General features: G+C 43.0%; 1 protein-coding gene across 1 annotated transcript in view; it reads left to right on the top strand.

Annotated features, from left to right (window-relative positions):
* The window catches only part of LOC117532571 (semaphorin-6B-like), a 49812-nt gene that overhangs the window by 13422 nt on the left and 13364 nt on the right, over positions 1 to 23026 (top strand). The window contains 16 exon segments of the mRNA XM_034195911.1: positions 1926 to 2049; positions 2984 to 3095; positions 4008 to 4068; positions 4163 to 4225; positions 8254 to 8352; positions 8437 to 8527; positions 8799 to 8918; positions 9479 to 9567; positions 9639 to 9720; positions 9723 to 9855; positions 9942 to 10073; positions 10366 to 10515; positions 10986 to 11162; positions 12251 to 12391; positions 13166 to 13243; positions 17291 to 17352. Coding sequence (XP_034051802.1) covers positions 1929 to 2049; positions 2984 to 3095; positions 4008 to 4068; positions 4163 to 4225; positions 8254 to 8352; positions 8437 to 8527; positions 8799 to 8918; positions 9479 to 9567; positions 9639 to 9720; positions 9723 to 9855; positions 9942 to 10073; positions 10366 to 10515; positions 10986 to 11162; positions 12251 to 12391; positions 13166 to 13243; positions 17291 to 17352 — 1711 coding nt within the window. The 5' untranslated portion in view covers positions 1926 to 1928.

Genomic DNA, 23026 nt, shown 5'->3' with positions numbered 1-23026 from the left:
CTCTGGGCTAGAATTTCATTTGAAGAGACTCCCAGTGTATAGTATGCAACCCCACATTGCCTTACTGCTGTCCTCAAACTGCTGTCAATCACACACATGCACAATCTGAAGTGTTGGAAACACAGGTAATCATGCTTATTTATATGTACGTGTTACATCTGGATGCAACTGTGTGCTTCAAATAGCAGTTGTCATCACCTTAGCAACTGGCACATCTACCTTTCTATCTGTTCTATCTTTGACAACAGTCGTGGGGTTTTCATCCTGGAACAGACAAGCTGCGAGGTATAAAGAAAGAGAAATGAAGGGCGGAGGTGGGTGATGGAGGGAGAAAGGCTGAGGATGAAAGGAAATAAGCGGGGGTTGGGGGAAACATGGAACACTGTATTCAGGTTGATTTGATGGGAACAGCTTATATTTTTCACATCTTTTGCTTTTTCTCAACCTTTTTTCATTTGTGTTCACAGCACTCTCAGCAACCCAAGACAAAATCCTCAGAGCTCCCCTCTTCTTGTTCTGCTCATTTGTCTTTTCTTTCCTTCTCTTTGTACATCCTCTTCTTTTTCCAAAGTATTCTTACATCAAAGACTGTGCAGATCAGCCACAGGCTTTTTGAGGAAATACAAAGAGAACATCCACATTTAATGTGATTGATGGCATGGCTTCTACAATTTTGAACTGGTAGTAACTTATGTGAAGCGGTGTTATTCTACTGTCTTGGTTTTATAGGTGAAAGAGAGGCTGCAGAGCATATTTGTTACCCCTCTATGTTGTTATGTTTGCCAAGTTGATCCACCACTTTCGTCACAACTAAAAAATATTTGTGGACTTTTTATTTATTCCCATTAAAATGTGTAAAGATATTCAAAGTCCCCACTGGATGAATCATCAGACGCAATTTCTTGGCTTTTGTTAATGACCAAATAGGACCAATGGGTCCATTTGGGTATGGGCACGTCACCATACCCAGGAAGAAAACAATGGAAAAAGATAAATCTCCAAAGAGGCATTCTGGGGCAGCATAGACAGGTATTTTCTGTGTTAGAGTTGTACTCGCTACAGGGTGTACTTTGAGGGTTTGTGACTTTGCAGACCGTTTACATGCATAAAAACCTTCATAACGCAAAAGGAGATGAGTAATAACCGGAAAAGCATGACATGGGACCTTTAATTTACTCATTACCAGCATGTTGGCATCTGAGATTAGCAATTAGCTCAAACCATGTGCTGAAATGCTAGCGTCGCACTTGTTTTACTGTGTGTGGTCATATCTTGCAGTGTGAACCTTTTGTGGCCTATTAACTTTATAAAGACCACAATCTTTTGACTCCCCTTCTCCTTGTTCATGATTTAGAGCATTCTTGACTTTTGACCTTTGAAAGACATTGTCCAGTTTACCCGAGCCACTCCCTTCACCTCTTCTTATACTTCACTCTCTATAAAGACAACTGTTCCTTTTTAGTCGCAAATCACCAGTAATATATCCTCCATATGTCCATACAGAAACACAATTAGAGAAAGGAACATTGCCACCAAAAGTGGCTTTGTAATCACGTGACTGTTCTGTCTCTTGAAGTGTTATATGACTGTGAGAATCCCCTTCAATTCAAACAGCTTGACAATGGATTGACTTTTCCGAGAATGGATCACCATTACACCAAAGAGCAGACAATAGAAAGGCACAAGCTTCCCGCTGCAGCAAGGTTGGTGGCAGCAGTCACCCTGCTGCACTTCTGACCTGGTCCTCGCAAACACACACACACACACACACACACACACACACACACACACACACACACACACAAACCTGTTGATAAGAAATCTGTCATAATGTTACTCACACTCACGTACACTCTCGCACATGCACACACTGAAAAAATAAAGCGTACACAACAATGACATTTTCTCTCCCATCTCTTTTTCAGTTCATGTGTGTTGCTGCCATGGCGACTGTGGCCCCTCCCCTCACATTTCTTCTCCTGCTGCTTCAACTGGCGGACGCCTCGTTCCCAGAGGAACCCAGTCCTCTCAGCTACGTCCCCATAGAGGGTATGCTTCCTTCCTGCTGTGTGTGTGTGTGTGCGTTTGTGTGTGTGTGTCTGACTGTGCGACTGTATGAGCACCATTGATGATAAATGACTTCGCGGAAATACGGGGTCAAGGGTCAAAGCTTTGGTGTGGAGCTGCTCTCTAACTGCCCGGGCATACAGATGAATGAGAAGAGTCTGTCTCTCAATAGCAGTATAGTAGACTGATAAATATCAGGGGGACAGAGAGAGATGTAAAGACAGAAAGAAAAGGGGAGAGAAATGATTGTTATGGATTTTGAGAGGTGCAAGGAGATGAAAAAGTGAAAGACAATTGGATTGGATGGGGTGATACAAATGACAGGAGAAGGCTGAGAGGTGGTAGAGAGAAGGGGAGGAGACGGGTGGAGATGGATCGCTACGAGCTCCTCTCTCCCTCCCCTACAGTCAAGGACAATGAGACGTTGTCCCAATCTGTCTCCTGATGATGAGGGCTCCCTGTGGAGGCCGTCCTCCTCCTCTTCACAACTTTCTCATACTCTGAAACTGCCGCTTTCTCTCTCCACCTCATCTGTTCTCCCCCACTTATCTGAAATGTAGGGAGGAGGGTGAGGGAGTGCCTTTTTTACCATAAAATTACAATAATGGTTCCACACAGTTTTTCTCATTATGGAGCTTCATGCATCACCAAAAGCAAAGAAAAACACCAAGAGGATTAAAGTGTTTCAGTTTACTTTAACTGCTGCGCCATTAGTCTCCTCCATATTATCTTTGTTTACCTCAACAAAGGATCAAGAATGAGTGAAGACACTATTAAAGTGAAGGGTAGAAAAGTGTTAAGGGTAAATATAAATGGTAAAAGTACTCGCTCTGTCCTTAACTGTCAATGCATTCTTGGCACTTCATTTCTTTTTTTGTATGTCTTTCCCTCCTTTACATGTGTGTGTTCATGTCAGTTGTGCGGAGATATCCGGTGTTTTTGGGCAGACCGCATCGTTCAGCTCAGAGACAGGAGCTGCACATCCAGACGGTCCTCCAAGTCAACCGCACGCTGTACATAGGAGCCAGGTAACCAACGGCAACCGCCTCCAACTGTGTGTTACTGACGTGCCTGCATTAATATCCTTTCGCTTTTATTTGATGCCACAGCTCCCATCTGCTGTCACTCGGTAGAAAACATTTTCAGCTTGTTGTGGCGCAGAGGCATTCAATCATGTTGTGAAATGTCAAGTGAAAGCTGTTCGGTCACATTAGTCTTATACTCGATGTATGGGAAATAGTAAACAGCAGAAGGAAAAATAAATAAATACCAAAAATGTACAAAATGAATAACACAAATAAATTGTATATTCTATCTACCTCATGCAAATGAAACATTTCACAATTTCACACAGTTTTAATTAAATATCTTTTTGCCAGAACAGATTTGAGTCACGAAAAAAAACACAAAAAACAGGTGGCAAAAATGTTTACTAAGAGAAAAACAACAGCAGTACTTTTATGAAACCATAAACGAAGCAGGCCACTATTATGAGCAACATAGATCATCCATGCAATACTAATTATCTTTGACAAATAAGTAATAACCCTGGCTGCTGTAACTCTGTAAACCCTTACTTACTGATGGGAGAAGTATAAAGGCCATCATATACAATCTGAAAAAGAGAATTTTTTCATTTTGTTTCTGAATCAATTAATAAAATACACTTTTCCCCTTGGAGAGCCATAACTACCACAAGGCAAAAGCAAACCCCTAATCTATTTTTATTGTATTGTTAGGATGCAAAATGGTACAAGGTTCCCAAGTTGTCCTAATTAAAATGCCTTTTGTGCAGGTTCCACACTCTCTGCCGTGTGCATCTCAATTTGAACATTATAAGAAAGAAAGTTAGCCCATTGTGAAACAGTGCTGAAAATACACATTGTTTATTTTCTATCCTATAGTATTGCATCAGCACTGATTTGTTGTCTGTTTTGTAGAGATGACCTGTACAGAGTGGAGCTGGATAACATGGCAGGTGATGAGATGTTTTACAGCAAGGTAAGTCCCATTGTCTTGTACACACACATATCAAAACTGATGATACACACACACAGATTTCAAATTTATTCTGAATGGGGTTTTTTTTCTTCAGAAAAGGACATGGGAATCCAATAAGAACGACATTCGAGTGTGCCGGATGAAGGGCAAACATGAGGTAAGGTGCTCAGGCAAAACGCTCTGACTTTGAGATCCATTCTCATGCATCAACACTATCTACAGTATCACACGCTTGGACAGACACAACAGCTGTTAGAGGAACCTTATTTCCTTGGGGTGCACCTGCATATGGTATTTACACAAATTTGATCTTGTTAATACAGAATCAGTGCATCACCGAATCACACTGGCTCAGTGAAACGTTACCAAGGACGAAAGGTATCCATCTGTCATTCAGAAAAGACAAGAGAGTCTGACAATGAAATGTGTGTGTAGGTTTAGGGTTAACAAAGTAATCGTTGACCAATGTGAAGAGAAAGATGTGATGGTTGTTACATACATTTTAAGTTTAATTGAATAGATGTAGGAGTTCTACCAGCAAAATCCAATCTGAGCGTAACTCATGGAAAGAGGGGCAGGAGGAAACATTAAAAAGCTAACCAAGCAGAGAGAGTGACACAGCCTCTGGGAGGAAACGGTAATTGAAATTAGTTGAGAAAGGGAGGTGTCTATAAGGATGTGATGTGAAGGTGCAGCCACCAGGTAATAGAAAGAGGTGAAGAAACTACAAAAGGAAAAGATGTGCTGCTTCAAAGAACACATATGAAAGAAGAAAATAAAAAATAAATGAAATCACTTTGATAAAATGGAGAGAAAGACATGCCCTAGGTGGAGAGGTGGAGAGAATAAGAGGAAGAGGATAAAAGACTGTAGGGTGAAACTAAAGTTTGCAAACTTGGATGAAGTAATCAAATTGTTCAGAATAAATGGTGCAATTGTGAACTATCTGGCATCAGCTACAGTTATAGATCTAAAGCTTTAATATGTTAAAGCATCTAATAGGTAAGTGTGCAGTGAAACTTGTGACAGTCCAAAAATAGACATATTTCACAGCTAAATGTCACAGCAGGGAAAGCGCAGGTGAAACTAATAACATTTGCGATGGCTCCATTATATATAAGAGTGCCAGTAAGCCAGCAATACCTGAACTGCAACAGCTGAATGTATTTAAGTTGTTGAAGGAATATATTTTGGAAAATACACTCATATGCTTTCTTGCCAAGAGTAATATTTTTGAAGATCGATACCATTCTCACATCTGTATGGTAAATATTGAACTGGAGCCAGCAGCTGGTCATCTCAGCTCTAACATCAGAAGCAGCTTTATTTTAACATCAAAATATAATTTGCCAAATGTCAACCACACAGTGGCATTGAGTTACACAAACGCTTACCAACTGTAGTATACAGTATGTGTTTGAATGGCAGAGGCTAAACAGTGTTTCATAGGCTTTCTTAATTAAGCATAGCAGGAAATGCACATACGGAAGTGATTAATCAATACTGGATAATGTAATGGGAAATATGCTTATTTACTTTTTTGCCTAGACCAAGATGACCGATAGAAGACACATTGAATATAATTATGTTGGAGCCAGCAGCTCGTTAGCCTAACATAGACTGAAAACAGGGTGAAACAGCTATACTGTCACCAAAGTTAACAAATCCTCTCTAACTCTATTAATAATATTTTACAAGACAATCTGTTTATTTCATACGTTGCTGGATTAAACAAACCACTCGAGTAGTAACTAAAATATCCTAAAACAAATGCTAACTTTGTCAGCACACCCAGCTAGAAATGTTTGGTTCTAAAAACATTCTGAGAATATTACAGTCATTGTTCTAGGAAGGTTTTCAGCGGGAAGTTTTTGTTTGGTTCCCAGAACATTCTTCTGAAAGGTAGGATAACGTTCTCTAAAAACATTCTTAAAATGTTTGGTGATAACCTTCTTCAAATGTTTTGATAACATTGTTAGAACATTATGCCCTACTATAATTAAAACGTTTTCAGCGGGAGGTTTTCTTTTGGTTTCCAGAATGTTCTTCTGAAAGGTAGGATAACGTTCTCTAAAAACATTCTTAAAATGTTTTTGCTAACATTGTTAGAACATTATGCTCTACTGTTCTTAAAACATTTTCAGCTGCAAGTTAGATTTTTTATGTTGCCAGAATGTTATTATGTTAGAGAAGGATAACATGCTTTATGTTAAAAAAAAGTATGCAAATGTTCTGTGCTAACAATTTACTAAAATATGTTTACATTATTAGAACATAAAGACATAATATTCCTGTAATTGTTCAACTCAAAATTCCTGGGTAAGTGGACTGACCACTGTGGTCATTAGGATGATTTTGAAAGTTTACTTAACTATTGGAATTTGACTATTAACACCACATGTAAAAGGATGACTCGGAATCAGCTGGTGAAAGCAACATTTGTTTATTAGAAAAGGGGAGCTGGGAGTGGAGGTTGGTTATGGCGGCAGTGGGAAACAGTTGTTCCAGGGTGGAGAGGCCTGGCTAGTCTTGGGAGTGTGGAAGGCCTTGGAGTTCTCCTGGGAGAGACACAACAATAAGTGTGAGGCAAAAGCAGGCAAAGTTGTCAAATAATATGCTGGTAAAAAGGTAGAGCGGCACGCAACAATCCGTTCACGGCAAAAATCCGGCAGGGAATGAGTGCCGGCTGCAGGTTTTCATAGTGTGGCTGATGAGCAGGTTGCAGGTGTGGTTGATTGGAGATTGCTCCCAGCCGTGTAGAGCAGACCAGCAGGCAGGTGGGGGGGGGGGGGGCACTAACCCACTAACAGGGGTTTCAGGGACGGGCAGTGATAGTCGGTCCGTTCTTCTATTTGTCTGTCTTTGGTTTTCTAAGTGTTATTCGATCCATATGACCATAGAGATATGTGCATAAACAACAAAAACACTTGGGGTATAATGTTCGAACAATGTTATCACCAAACATTTTAAGAATGTTTTTAGAGAACGTTATCCTACCTTTCAGAAGTACATTCTAGGAACCAAAATTAAACTTCTCGATGAAACCATTTCTAGAACAATGAATGGTAACATTCTCAGAATGTTTTTAGAACCAACAATGTCTAGCTGGGAACTCAGACATGCCTACGCAAACGTGCAATATCATGAATTACGTGCTTGTTTTTTTCTAAAAACGAAAATGTGGTGACATCAGATTTCTTTTAAACATCCTTTTCAAACAAATGCAGCAAGTTTGTTTTTTAAAGCGCACTACAAATAAATCTGACGTTGACCCTGTTAATATTTCGCATCACAGCAACATTTTATAAAAAAAATAATAACCTCCTGAAAACATTATCCAAATGTTGCTTTCAAAATGTTATCATGTAACATTGAGGGACCGTTTTATAAAGAACATCTTTAATGTGTTACCCAACAACGTCCAAAACACATCCTTAGAATGTTGCAAGGAAAACGTTCCACCTTTGTTAACACATCACATTAAAGGAACGTTTTATAAATAAACTTTCTGTCATCTCAGGCCTCAATAACATCCTCAAAACATCCTCTGAATGTTGCAGTTAAAACCTTATGTCTTAGTTAACCTTAAACCTTATAGGAACATTATTTGAAAAAATAAACATCCTAAAAAGGTTCTTTGAACATCAGATTAAAACGTTTCTTTAAAACCTTATTAGAACCAATAGGTAAAGTTAGCCAAAGTTGTGAGAACATTCCCCGCTAGCTGGGCATGCTTTAAGCTAGTAGCTAGCTAGCAACATTCAAAACCAATAATGGGCGCTGAACAAAGCCACTGATAATCCAAATACAATCATTAAACTTCAGAGGTTTATTAAAGAACCATCAATTATTTTCCCCATCTTTGCAAATTCATGTCACCATGATTTGTTGTAGAATCAGAAAAAGGGCAGAGGGGCTGACCAGTGTGATTTCAGATATTGTGGAAACGGCTTTAAATCTCAGCTCAATCAGCAGCCTCCACTTTGAAGACAGCTATAAAGTCCCCGTCCTTAGTCCTCCAGATGGTTGAGGGTGTGAAGGATTGTTTTAAACTTTGTTTTTCTTTTTACCCCACACTTGCAGCCTCCTTGCTCTAACAGCGAGTTTTTGGTTCAACAAAGTCACCCTGTACCCTGTGATGCTCTTCTCCTCTTTAATCGTGTCCTTTTGTGTCTTTGTCTATAGGGAGAGTGTCGTAATTTCATCAAGGTTTTGCTCAGCCAGCATGGTGGCCTGTTTGTATGTGGAACAAACGCCTTCAACCCGCTGTGCGCCAACTACACTGTTAGTATCCATCTATCTGTCAGCTGGTCATTCTCTGTGTGCTTGCCAGTTCGTTTATCTATACCATTTGTGTTTCTTTTGCAGAAAGACACTCTAGAAATGGTGGGAGAGCCTGTCAGTGGGATGGCACGATGCCCATATGATCCACGACATGCCAATGTGGCTTTATTTGCAGGTAAAATCTTAAAATAAAGAATTATGTGTTTCTAGCAGACATCAGACTCAATTTTCAGCTCCAGACAATGAAACGGCTGTGCCCTTGTGTTTAGCTTTACAAAATATTTATAGGCAGACCTCTCGCAGCATTGCTTGTTTGGTTTTAATCTTCCTGACCTTGTGCTATCTCTCCATCTGTATCTTCCTTCTTCTTCTTCTTCTTCTTCTTCTTCTTCTTCTTCTTCTTAATCTCCTTCTTTCCTCTCTCTGTGCGTCTCTCCTGCTCTCAGATGGGAGTCTTTTTACCGGCACTGTGACAGACTTCCTGGCCATCGATGCGGTGATCTATCGTAGCCTCAGTGACAGCCCCGCCCTCCGCACAGTCAAACACGACTCCAAATGGTTCAGAGGTACTTTTCAGACGCATTAAAATGTCTCTCTTAGTCAGGCACCTTCAATAGACAATCAGGAAGCAGATAACAGACACCATTATCTTAGTTTACTCCCAGTAAATGAAATAATTGTTGTGGCTGTCTTTTCATGAGGTGGTGAAGCACAATAATAAACTACTGAAACCATCTGATTTCATTTATTCATAATAAGTGTCACAGGCTCAGACAGAGTGATGTATTGAGGTTAGTTGGACCCTACGGTTTTAACAAGCCGTAGATTGAACAGCTAAATCTGTTTTCCATAGAGAACACAAACAAGCCGAGGCAGGTCAAAGCTGCATCAGTGCTGGATGAATAAATGATAAATAATGTGTATCCTCTTGTCCATGGTGATAAATGAAACAGGACATAAATATTAGATGAGCGAGGCCCTCGGACAGCTTGTTGATGTTAGTGTTATTACAGCTTCATGTCAGGGACTGCGGAGCGCTGCTTTAGCCCCCCGGCACTGCATCACTACTGCTCTGTATGTATGTAAGTGTGTTTGTCTAACTCTGTTTTTCTCATATTATTTTCAGAGCCCTACTTTGTGAGCTCCATGGAGTGGGGGCCTCATATTTACTTCTTCTTCAGAGAGATGGCAATGGAGTTTCATCATTTAGAGAAGGTGCTTTCTTTCTTTCTTTCTCTCTTTCTTTCTTTCTTTCATTTTACTTATCCATGCTTGTTGTATTCCAGGTGATGGTGTCCCGTGTAGCTCGTGTGTGTAAGGCAGATTTGGGCGGCTCTCAGCGAGTCCTCGAGAAACAGTGGACCACCTTTTGAAAGCGCGTCTAAACTGCTCGGTCCCAGGAGATTCACACTTTTACTTCAACCTCTTGCACGCCACGAGCAACATCATCCGCATGCAGGGACGAGACGTTGTCCTGGGTCTCTTCTCCACTCCACCAAACAGGTAGCGAGATGCACACAATGTGAACACAAACTTGCACAAACACTATTTTTCTCACCACTGTCTTGTTTTTCGTTTTTCTATGGTAGCATCCCAGGCTCTGCGGTGTGTGTGTTTGACATGCAGCAGCTCGCTCATGTTTTTGATGGCCGCTTTAAAGAGCAGAAATCCCCAGAGTCTATTTGGACTCCTGTGCCGGACGAAGCGGTGCCTAAACCAAGGTATTGTTATGCAAAGTGTATGTGAGCTGATCTAGGGAGAAATACTGCATTGCTGCTTTACTGAGCATCTGTCTCACATATAATGTCTACTAACTCCCTTGCTATAAGCTCAAACTGTCAATCACACAGAAACTTCACTACCACTCAGCAAATATTCTAATATAGCCTCCATAAGCCGCAAAACAAAAACTCGTCAGGCTTTTTTCTTCTCGCTCTCTCTGCCTCCTCATGCTGTCTTTCCTATCTTTCTACCCCTGAACTCTCTATTTTCTGTCTTTCTCTCTTCTTGCAGGCCAGGCGGATGTGCGGTGCAGGGATCTAGATTTAGCTCCTCCAACACACTGCCGGATGAGGTGCTGAACTTTGTGAAGACCCATCCACTGATGGACGAGACCGTCCCACTAATGGGGCACAGACCCTGGGTTGTCAAGACTATGGGACGGTACGAACACTGAGTTGTTATTTGAGGGCACCAGGGGAGACATTTTGTTTTGTGTCTTTTTGTTCAGTTTGTGTGTGGTCTTTAGTCTCATGTTGTGTCTTTGATGTAGACAAAGATGTTGTTGTGGTTATTTTTGTACCTCTCTGCAGTTGCTTTATGTCTCTTTGTAGTTGTTTTTTGTTTCTTTGTGGTTATTGTAAAGCACTTTGAATTGCCTTGTGTTGAAAAGTGCTATATAAATAAACTTGCCTTGCCTTGCCTTATTTTTGCATCTTTTTGTGGTTGGTACCTGTCTGTTTAATATGTATTTGCATGTGGAGGCTCCTGGGCTGGGACAATAATTCATCCATGTATGGAGAAACGTTTTATTGCCTGAAAAACGGAAATGTAAACCTGCATATATGCATCCTAGGGATAGGAAATGTTTACTATTGATTGAAAAAAAACAAGTCTTCACTCTGTATCTCTAGGTACCAGCTAACAACCATGGTGGTGGACACTGAAGCTGGCCCCCATAAGAACCGTACCGTCTTGTTCCTGGGCTCAACCCGGGGAACTGTCCTGAAGTTTCTAATGATTCCCACAGGAGAGCCTGTTTCCCACCGCAGTGTGTTTCTGGAGGAGGTGGAAGGATTCAACCCAGAGAAGTAAGTAGGAGTGGAGTCTTTGTCCTTGATCTCCATAAAGTTATACATTTTGACAAGTTGCTCCAGGTAGATCATGGCTCATGTTGCCTGCCATTATCTGAGAACTGTAGAGCAGCAGAGACAACGGAGCCCTGGAGGTGACATGGACAAAAAAAGGTTTAAACCTGCACATATGCTAAAGTCAATCCCAAGTGTGCTTTACTAATATGCACGCTTGCTCAAGTGAACTTATTTAAAGTGTGCACAAACATCCTCTTTAACCAAGTAAAAGACTACTACTTACTGGTATTAACTTGACTTTACTGTATCTATTACAGTAATAGCACATTCATATTTACACACTTTGATATCAGGTTTGCAACTTACATTCCTTCAAATTGTTCACCTAGTTAATACAAAAATAATTTTAAAATGTCTTAAAATACATCAACAACAGTAACAGTCAAAATCTTAAGAGAAGCATTAAGAGGTGCACATTTGTAAAGCTCAACGAGATAATGTGGTGTTTTGGTTTAAAATTATAAATACTATTAGAAATTGAAGTGATTGATCAAGTCAACATCTCAGTACTTTTTGACTGTTTGTTGTTGTATTTATCATGATATATGCAAATTATTTTAATGTTTTGATGTTTGTAGCAGCAGCAGAGTAAAATACAACTTAAATGTAATTATTTTCATGTGTGTTACTGTGTAAGACCTGACTGTCAAAAAATGGTGTCTGAAAAATATGGATTCTGTCTGACTTGAAGTGCAAACAGATGAGGCCTTTGACCCTGTCACAACATGATTTGAGACATACATTAACACACATGGTAATAGCTAGCTAGTAAAAACTAGCAGAAGTCGTTAACAGGTTGTAAACTGTACACTATGCTTTGGCATCTAGTGGTTTAACAACATACCATAAGAAATGTTAATATATTCACTCTGTTGTTAAATTATAGGGTTGTTTTTTAATTGAAATTGTGCAAACATTCCAAAATTCCCAAGATTACCTTCACTTGTAACTTTTCGGACCCAACGACCTCCTTCCTCTGCTGGCTCCTCACCCTCCAGTCTTCACCATTGTCTCTCTCTCTGTCTCAGGTGTGGTGAGGACACTCCTCAGGCTCGGCAGCTCTTGTCTCTGTCGTTGGACTGGAGCAGTCACACTCTGCTGCTGGCCTTCCCCGCCTGTCTGGTCCGGATGCCCACCTCTCGCTGCCACCTGCACTCACGCTGCATGAAGTAATTGTTTTTGCCTCGGAGAGTTTATATAATTTCCTTAATGTTTCTTTGTGTGATAATGAGGTCAGTATAAATGTGGCAGTGGCCATTATCCAAGGTATGACTGACTTGCCAACTTTAGTTTTTGTCCTTGTGCTCTCACTACCTATTAGCGCAGTGGTCCTAATAAAATGCAATGCAATTCTGCTAATGCTTCAATCAGCAAGCGATAGATGAGGTGTTTTTGTTAAACTACAGGTATTTTCTCTATTTTGGGAGAATTCTTTCCCTGAAAAATACTATTTAACACAAGCAGATTCAAGACCATCCTCGTCCTCATGTAATAAAATGGATGATATATTATAAATACCAAGACGGCATTTGTTTATTACTGAACAGATGGTGAAGATCTTTTGAAGTAGAACCCCACACTGTGAACCTGAGTCCCACAGCAGCCATTCAACACAGTTGGGTTCAGGAAACCGAGAACAAGAAGCAACTCCATATGTGTGACTGCTGTGTGTGAAGATGAATACCACATGAAGATTTCAAATCATATACAGTTGTCTACATTGTATGGTTTTATTAGCCCACTAAACCTAACTTATGAACTTGTTAGCCAGATAAACAATAAGCAAGCTAACGTCCCTGCTTAATTCATAGCTGTAACACTTGTCCCTAGGTTCTGTAAGTTTCTCAGGGAGAGTTCCCTGCTAAAGTTATAAAAATGTCCGCTATGAGAATCAGGTCATTCCTTTGCATTTCTTAACTTTTTCATTTTTTATTGGTGTGCAGGAGTTGTCTAGCCTCCAGGGACCCATACTGTGGCTGGACCAGAGGCAGCACCTGCTCCTTCCTGAGACCAGGCACACGGTGAGGACAACACACACACACACACACACACACACACACACACACACACACACACACACACACACACACACACACACACACACACCAACCTGTAAACGGTCTCCTACCGCTGCAGACCTGCTGCTTGCAATGTCAGGAGAGGTTATTATACTCAAAGACAGTTTTATTGGCAAAGTTACCACATTCCTTTAGGCTATGTTCTACACAGGAATGGCTGGTAAGTAAGGTGAAGTTGAAGAAGTATGCTATTTCACTTTATCATGAAAAATTGATATGTTAAATAAAAACAATGGCTCAAATGTTCATGCAGTTTAATAGACAATGATTCATGACACTGTGTCTACAAGAACATCTTTAAATATGTGTTCATTTCAATATGCAAAAGAAAATTATGCCCATACTAAAACATGTCTAAAACAAAAAAGGATTAGAAATAGTTTAAGATACGTGTTACTAATTAATTGAAATCAAATAGGTGGGCAAAGGAACAATATTATGAATAAATAAAGTAAATACATGTTATATGTCATGAACATATTAACTATTACAAACTCAAACACACTAAAATGGAAAATGGTCATAAGTTACTTAAAAGAATCCGCTACACAGAATCTACTCTACTCTAGTAAAAAATATAGTTTTTAAGTAAAGCATTAAATTGCGCTATTTATTTTTACTTCTACTTTTTAAATGTTATAAATTATAATGTTTTAAATCTAGTTCTGAATATGTACTAGCATATACAGTATTAGCTAGCTTTTAGTATACAATTTCAACCTTTATATTCATTGATAATAATAGTCTAAAAATTATAATTAATACATATTATTAAAAATCCCAACCCTTATCTTTAAAAATGTAAAGATAGGGGTTGGACTCTATTCTTCTCCGGAGTTGCTCAAGGTGTGAGGCGCCGGGCGGGTGTGGGGATACTCACAAGTCCCCGGTTAGGTGCTTCGTTGTTGGAGTTTACCCCAGTGGAAGAGAGGGTCGCCTCCCTACGCCTGCGGGTTATGGGGGGGAAAACTCTGACTGTTGTGTGTGCTTATGCACCCAACAGCAGTTCGGAGTATACGGCCTTCTTGGAGACCCTGGAAAGAGTCCTGTATGGGGCTCCTGAAGGGGACTCTTTAATCTTGCTGGGAGACTTCAACGCACATGTGGGCAATGATGGAGACACTTGGAGGGGCGTGATTGGGAGGAACGGCCCCCCTGATCTGAACCGGAGTGGTGGTTTGTTACTGGACTTCTGTACTAGTCATGGATTGGCCATAACAAACACCATGTTCGAACATAAGGATGCTCATAAGTGTACGTGGTACCAGAGCACCCTAGGCAGAAGGTCCATGATCGATTTCGTTATCGTATCATCGGACGTGAGGCCGTATGTTTTTGGACACTCGGGTAAAGAGAGGGGCGGAGTTGTCAACTGATCACCATCTGGTGGTGAGTTGGGGTCGAGTGGCGGGGGAAGCCTCTGGATAGACCTGGTAAGCCCAAACGTGTAGTTCGGGTGAACTGGGAACGTCTGGAGGAGGCCCAAGTTCAGGAGGCCTTCAACTCACACCTCCGGCGGAGCTTTTCGGGCATTCCTGTGGAGGTTGGGGACATTGAACCAGAGTGGTCGGTGTTCAAAGCCTCTATTGTCGAAGCCGCGGTGGGGAGCTGTGGTCTCAAGGTCCTAGGTGCCTCAAGGGGCGGTAACCCTCGAACCTCCTGGTGGACACCGGTGGTCAGGGAAGCCGTCCGACTGAAGAAGGAGGCCTTCAGGGATTTGTTATCCCGGGGGACTCCCGAGGCAGTTGCAAGGTACCGACAGGCCCGAAGGGCAGCAGCCTCATCTGTGGCCGAGGCAAAGCAGCGGGTGTGGGAGAAGTTCGGAGAAGACATGGAGAAGGACTTTCGGGCGGCACCAAAGTTGTTCTGGAAAACTGTCCGACACCTCAGGAGGGGGAAGCAGGGAACCATCCAAGCTGTGTACAGTAAGGATGGGACGTTGTTGACCTCAACTGATGGAGTGTTAGGGGCGTTGGAAGGAACACTTTGAGGAACTCCTGAACCCGACAACTCCGCCCTCTATGTTAGAGGCAGAGCTGGAGTATGACCGGGGATCAACACCAATCTCCCGGGGGGAGGTCACTGAGGTCGTCAAACAACTCCACAGTGGCAAAGCCCCGGGGGTGGATGAGATCCGCACAGAAATGCTGAAGGCTCTGGGTGTTGAGGGACTGTCATGGTTGACACGTCTCATCAACATTGCGGATCAGAGGGTGTGTGCCAATTACAGAGGCATCACACTACTCAGCCTCCCCGGGAAAGTTTACTCTAAGGTACTCGAAAGGAGGGTCAGGCCGATTGTCGAACCTCAGATTGAGGAGGAACAATGCGGATTCCGTCCTGGTCGTGGAACGACGGATCAGCTTTTGACTCTCGCAAGGATCCTGGAGGGGGCCTGGGAGTACGCTTATCCGGTCTACATGTGTTTTGTAGACTTGGAGAAGGCGTATGACCGAGTTCCCAGGGAGTTACTGTGGGAGGTGCTGCGGGAGTATGGGGTGAGGGGGTCTCTACTCAGGGCCATCCAATCTCTGTACTCCCAAAGCGAGAGCTGTGTCCGGGTCCTCGGCAGTAAGTCGGACCCATTTCCGGTGAGGGTTGGCCTCCGCCAGGGCTGCGCTTTGTCACCAATCCTGTTTGTAATATACATGGATCGGATTTCGAGGCGTAGTCATGGGGGAGGGGGTCTGCAGTTCGGTGGACTAAGAATTGCACCACTACTTTTTGCAGATGATGTGGTTCTAATGGCTTCATCGGATCGGTTCGCAACCGAGTGTGAAGCGGCTGGGATGAGGATCAGCACCTCCAAATCTGAGGCCATGGTTCTCAGCAGGAAACCGATGGACTGTCCACTCCAAGTAGGGAATGAGTCCTTACCCCAAGTGAAGGAGTTCAAGTATCTCGGGGTCTTGTTCTCGAGTGAGGGAACAATGGAGCATGAGATGGGCCGGAGAATCGGAGCAGCGGGAGCGGTACTGCAGTCGCTTTACTGCACCGTTGTGACGAAAAGGGAGCTGAGCCAGAAGGCAAGCTCTCTGTCTACCGAGCCATTTTCGTTCCTACCCTCACCTATGGTCATGAAGGATGGGTCATGACCGAAAGAACGAGATCACGGATACAAGCGGCCGAGATGGGTTTTCTCCACAGGGTGGCTGGTGTCTCCCTTAGGGATAAGGTGAGAAGTTCGGTCATCCGGGAGGGACTCGGAGTTGAACCGCTCCTCCTTCGCGTCGAAAGGAGCCAGTTGAGGTGGTTCGGGCACCTAGTTAGGATGCCACCTGGGCGCCTCCCTAGGGAGGTGTTCCAGGCACGTCCAGCTGGGAAGAGACCAAGGGGTAGACCTAGGACCAGGTGGAGGGATTATATCTCTTCACTGGCCTGGGAGTGCCTTGGGATCCCCCAGTCAGAGCTGGTTGATGTCGCCAGGGAAAATAAAGTTTGGGGCTCTCTGCTGGAACTGCTACCCCCGCAACCCGACCACGGATAAGCGGGAGAAGATGGATGGATGGACATATTATTAAATAATCCTCACCCCTTTCAACTAAATATTCCTATAAAACAATATAAGGATTGATTGGTATCTGAAGTGAAACGTTATACCCAGTATCGCTGTCAGTTCCAAAGCCCATCTTCTTCAGCTCTATGTCTGACCCTGACCTCTGACCTCTGTGAGGGAAATCAATAATGGGATCAATAGAGTATCCCATTACACTGAACAACACACCAATTTGTGCCATATCAAATTGATTGATTACCATCAACCAATGTCCTCATTAATGTACCATTTCTATGCAAATGTTCATTTAAAAACGACAATTTTTACACGTTTTTCTCAAAAAGGTTCATTTATTTTTGTTATATTAGACCAACATTCGATCATGGGAGATCACACAACTATGATTTAATGGCACTCAAAAACACACTTTATGCTGTTTGTATATGAAGAGATGTATTGAAATGTCTGATGTGCTGATTTCTGTGTCACTGCAGGCTGCCTTTTCAACAAGATGTGGAATATGGGAACACCACCTCCCATCTAGGAGACTGTGATGGTAGGTTGCAGCAAAATGTCATGGATGCTTGTGGCTGTGTGCAGCGGACTGAGGGCAGACTCCGCCTAGTGGCTCAATCCCTCATTACACCTGCTTAGTTGTCACTAAACAGTTTGTCCTGAAAAAACACCTCTGATACCACCAAAAGAGAGATAATCTGAGATTTACAATATCTGTCTAGTATATGTAATATAAGTATTTAGTATAATGTGATTTCCTTCCCGGCTCATCCTCTTAACCTTAATATTAGCAATTGTTTTCCAGTTTTTTTTTTCACATGAGCTGAATGAGCGGGGAGTGGAACTAGGATTTGTTTTCAAACTCACTCCCTACAGATCGAAACGCTCCCAGTGTGAGACAGTTTGATTAGAGAGGATGTGAGAGGTCTAACTACTGCTAGAAAAAAGCATTAGACTGCAGGATGGGAAGTGCAACTTGCTCCTGGTCACTATGCTTTGTTCTCTCAAAGCTGAACATCTGAGGGAGGAACGACCCAGGGTAGCCGGTGAGAAAGCTGGAAATAGCTTAGTATAAAACACTGGTGTCACTTCTGTAGAGAGGCTCAGATGTCACTGCAGCAGCACCAGAGAGGGCCTCTTTCAACCTTGCTCTGAAATGTACAAAGTCAGTGGTCACTTCCTCTCCAGCAGATTCCTCCTGAATTGCTTCAGGCCAGTTTCAAAGTCATAACATTTACTCAGTCAGATCTGAATTTCCAATTTCCAAACAGAAATATAAATCTAAGCCCTTCTCACACTCGTTTTTTAAAACTGATATATTGGCCACTAATATTACCCTGCACTCAAAAAGTGATAGCAGAGAAAGTCAGTGATGACAGGCTGCAGACCTTACAGACTTTAATCGGAGCAGTGAAAGCGCAGCAGAGGCCGAGCCAGGGCCAAGCATGTGCTGCTGTGTCTGCAGATGGGAGTGATTAAAGCTGGGTGGAAACACTGAGGTAATGCTATGCTGTCTGCATGGAGACACAAACTGGCCGGGCTGCAGGATGGAAAGTGTGAGGAGAGGATAGAAGAGAAAAAAGAGAGTCAGCTGCTGTGGTCTGAGCTGTGCTGATGACAAGTGCAGGCCTCTCTGAACCTGGAGCCTGCGGAGCCCCAAGGCCAGACTGGAGAGAAACTCAGTTTAGACACAATCGTCCGTATGCTAAACGTCATTATTAGCAGCAACAATCAATGTTATTCAAGTTTCGAGTTATAATCTGAGTTGTATGGGGGTCTTTAAAACATGCACGCACACGCGCACACACACACACAGCAGCAGCCCCACTATTGCTACAAATTTAAATATGAAAAGTAACAACCACATAACACGTAATCTCGGCTCGCGCAGCACGCTCACAGGCATAGATTGCGCAATAATTTACTGCGCACCTTGGAGGTGAAGTGCAGGCATATTATCATTCAAGTGAGAATACGATGCGTAGTTATTTTGGAAAACATGTTTTTCTTTTAGCCTATTTACCTCGTTAATGTAAATAATACTCTTTACATTGAAACATGCATTATTTGTGATTCAAATAATGGTTGTTGGTAACAGGGGCGGACTGGGACTACAAATCAGCCCGGGACTCTCGACCGGCCCACTTCGGTACCGCCGGCCCACCGCGGTACCGCAAGTAAATACCGCTAGTAAATTGTCGACTTGTATTATCACTGGCCCCACCATTGTAACCACTGGCCCGGAGCATTCGTCCCAAAAAAATCGACTAATAATGAAGAAAATTAACACATTTGTTGCAATAGTAATTTATGCACTAACTACATTACTACTTGTACTACAACATTGTAATCATCAGTTCTTCCTCATTTTCCTCAATTGTTCATATTTGGTTTATTAAAATAATGATATTGTGGTCATTGTTAAAAAATGTCTGCTATTATTATGAGTAGCCTATTATTATTTGTATAATGCACTTTCTGCCTTCCTGTCATTAGGAGTTAGACATGTAATTGCTATGTAATTGATTTGATTAGAACCTTCATTATCCTAAACTGCTTTTCGCCAATACCTTTATATTGTCTACTCTTCACTTACTTGTCAGCATAGGTCGGCATTGATGTGCAGAGCCGACAGAAGGCCTTGTTTATATTGGCATCATATTGAGAGGTGCAGCCAGTGACGCGTCATAAAACCAGGAAGTAAGCTGCTGGTTCCCTCGACAAGGGTTTTGGAAAATAGCTGGAAATAAGGTCTGTGGAAAACAAACCTGTTTGATAAATGCACGTTTTGTTCAGCCGGATAATCTCCACATGTCTACCCTACTTTTATAATTTTCGAATCATAAATCTAATCGATAGATTATAAAAGGGTTTTAGGACGCGTCACTGCAGCCAACTCCATCGATCAAGCTGGCTGAAACTTTCTCTCCCTTGATTGATTGATTGAAAAGTTTATTAACAGCTTGTATATTGGGTACAGTACAGTACAGCTCAAAACATACAATTGTTAAGGGGATGCAGACCAGAGAAAGACTTTCGTCTTGTTTACATCAGGGTCCCCCATTTCCAATTCATCATGTCATTTAAGACATATAAGACATATTTGACATACAGATGGCTTATTTACAATTTACATACAGGTGGTTTTTTTACATACAGATTGCTTGTTTACTATTTTCATTTTAGATTTCGTTCTAATACATCCTAACCGGACATTTAAGACATACCAAGTCTACAGATATACAGTTAGTAACAGAGTCTAAAATGCGAATATATACATAGATGGGGGGGGGGGGGGAAGCTGTCCATTGAACGACAGGTTGAGATTTGTACCATTACCGGGGCCAGTTTTGCAATGCTCCCCCGAAGGTGCTCTGTGATGCCCCTGTGGGTGCATCAGTAGATAGGGTGTGGCTGTTCTGTCTGTGCTGCATTGGCTCCAGTGATTGCACCGATTGCAGTAACTCAGGGCACCTGGGTCTGGTGCTCTGCAGCTATCTTAAAGCCTCTCTGCTCCTGTCTGCTCTCTCGCTCTGTTTTCCTGCAGGCACCCGGCTCTGATGAGTATAACCAATGTGTTGAATTGACCAGTGTTGTGCAAATAAACACCTTTACCTACCCGTTGACATGTTGTGTCTCCTTTTTGTTGTGGCCTTTTGAGCCAGGTCGCAACAAATGGGGGCTCGTCCAACGGGTTATTTATTTAAAAAGTTTGTGTAGTGCTCATTGAGCAGCTGATTCATTGTTGTGGTCCAGCTGTGTGCTGTCTCTGCGCTGCTATTTGGGGGACACATCATGTCTTTTGGGTTTCAGGATGCTTTAGTGTTTGACATGGCATCAGGTTTTGTGTGCCAATCAGAAGGTAAGATATTGCTGTTTGTTACGCTTTTGTAAAAGAGATTTTCCCCGCTAGGCTTAAGTGGCGTTTCCCCTTGGGTTCCGTCTGTTTGTTTTTTTCATAGTGTTGTGGCGACGTGGTTGGTGTCAGCTGTTTTCGGACAGCTGTCTCGGGGGCACATCCGCGTGATTTCTTGGTGTTACCTGCGTGCAGGTCGCTCCATAAATCCGCCGGGTTCCAGTGCGTAATTACCCGCCGCAAGCCACATGAAGACTAGGTGAGATTAGGAAGATTTTGGTAAGGCAGTTAGGGGGGAATTCTCTGTTGGGTTTGGTCTTTTCGCCCAGGCGTGTTGACAGTTGAGTACTTTGCTTTCTGATTGGGTATAGGCAATATATTATGGCTTCTTTGTCAGCGTTTGTGGATGCGCCCTCAGTATCTTTCTTGGATGGTTGCCAGAAGGCGCAGTTGATCGAAATAGCAGAGCATTATGAAATTTCTGTTGTAGGGAGCAAGCGGAAAGATGACATTAAAGCTGTCATCGTGTCATCTTTGTTTGAGCGGGGAGTGTTACAGAAGAGTGAGTCTGGTGTGGCAGGGGTCGGGCCAGTAGTGGTTCAGACAGCTGGTTTGACATTCGAACAGCAAAAGGAGCTTTTGGCCATGCAGTTTAATCAGGAGAGATTGCAGTTGGAGTTGAAGTTGGAGCAGGAGAGATTGCAGTTTGAGTTGAAGTTGGAGAAGTTGGAGATGAGGGGTCAGCAGCAGGAGGTAGAGAAGCGTTTAGAGGTGGAGAAGGTGCTGGAGGTGGAAAAGATGAAATGTGAGGTGGAACATGCTAGATTACGGCTGATGGGAGAGGGCAAGTTTTCTCCAGGGGAGGATGGTGGTGCTAGGTTAGCATCAGGCAGTGGCGATATAATTTCTTACTTGCGATTAGTGCCAAAGTTCAATGAGCGTGACCCGGACATTTTTTTCACTCTATTTGAACACATAGCAGAGGCAAGAAACTGGTCAGATTCGGACAGAGTGCTGTTACTTCAGTGTGTACTCACTGGGCGAGCACAGGAAGCCTATTCAGCTATTTGTGGCGAAAATACTTTGGACTATGATAGAGTAAAATCAGCGGTGTTGAAATCTTACGAACTGGTTCCTGAAGCGTATCGTCAAAGGTTCAGAAGTGGGGTCAAGGGAGATAAGCAGACACATGTGGAGTTTATCCGTGATTTAACTTCTCATTTTCAGCGGTGGTGCGCGGCAGCAAAGGTTGCAAGTTTTGACGGTCTTTGTGAGCTCATTGTCTTGGAACAATTTTAAAACATTCTCCCTCAGCGTGTGGCCACATATGTGAATGAACAGAAACCTCCCACCGCGTTTAGAGCTGCTAAATTAGCGGACGATTTTGTGTTGACACATAAGGGCAGTTTTGCGGAGAAATATTCTAGGGGTGATTGGAAACGTGGAGAAGACAATGGAGATGCCCGTGCAAAGTTTTCACCAGGCTCCTCCCGTAGATTTGCAGGTACAGGGCGACCCGAGGGGGCCAAAGTGGACCAATGTCACTATTGCAAAGGTGGGGGTCATTGGAAGGAGCAGTGTCCATTGCTGGAAACGAAGGGGAAGCCTCGTTTGTCACCACATGCTCCAGCCATGTGTTGTTCTGCCGTGTTGGTTAAAAAGCCACAGGGTGTAGGATCGGGCATGGTGCCTGATAAGAAGCTGGTTTGTGCCGACTTGGATGTGGGTTCTGTTTTTGGGCCGTTCATAACGGAAGCCGTTGTGTCAATAGTTGGTAGTGACAAGTATGTTCCGATTAAGGTGTTGCGTGACACAGCAGCTAGATACTCATTTATTGTTGAGTCAGTGTTGCCTTTTTCGTCAGAGACAGAGACGGGGGATTTTGTGCTGATGAGGGGAATGGAGATGGGCTTGATTCCTGTGCGACGTCATACAGTAGTGCTGGATTGTGAGCTGGTACGGGGAGTTGTGTCTATCGGCGTGCGTCCCGCATTGCCACTTGATGGGGTACAGATGATTTTGGGCAACGATCTTGCTGGTTGTGTGGTGTGGGCAGGTGTGCCACCGCCTGTGGTGGTTTCCAGACCGTTGGCATCTGTAGAGCCAGATAAGAGTGGTTTGCAATTTCCAAGTGTGTCTCCTTTTTATACTATTACGCGTGTGCAGAGCCGTAGGATGTCTACTGACCTACCTGTTTCGGAGTCTGGAAAAAGTGGCCCAACACGGTCCTTTGACTTTCAGATCGAGACAAAGGTGAAGGAGAAGAAAGAGAGGAAACGCCGCAAAGCGAAGAAGAGGAGGCCGAAGGAGGTCAGCGCGCCCAAGAGGCTTGCTGAGACATGCTGTGGCTCAACGCCAG

Source organism: Gymnodraco acuticeps, unplaced genomic scaffold (assembly GCF_902827175.1).
Source record: "Gymnodraco acuticeps unplaced genomic scaffold, fGymAcu1.1, whole genome shotgun sequence".
Lineage (NCBI taxonomy): Eukaryota > Metazoa > Chordata > Actinopteri > Perciformes > Bathydraconidae > Gymnodraco > Gymnodraco acuticeps.
The sequence above is the reverse complement of the archived record's forward strand: the minus strand, read 5'-3'. Positions and strand labels throughout refer to the sequence as shown.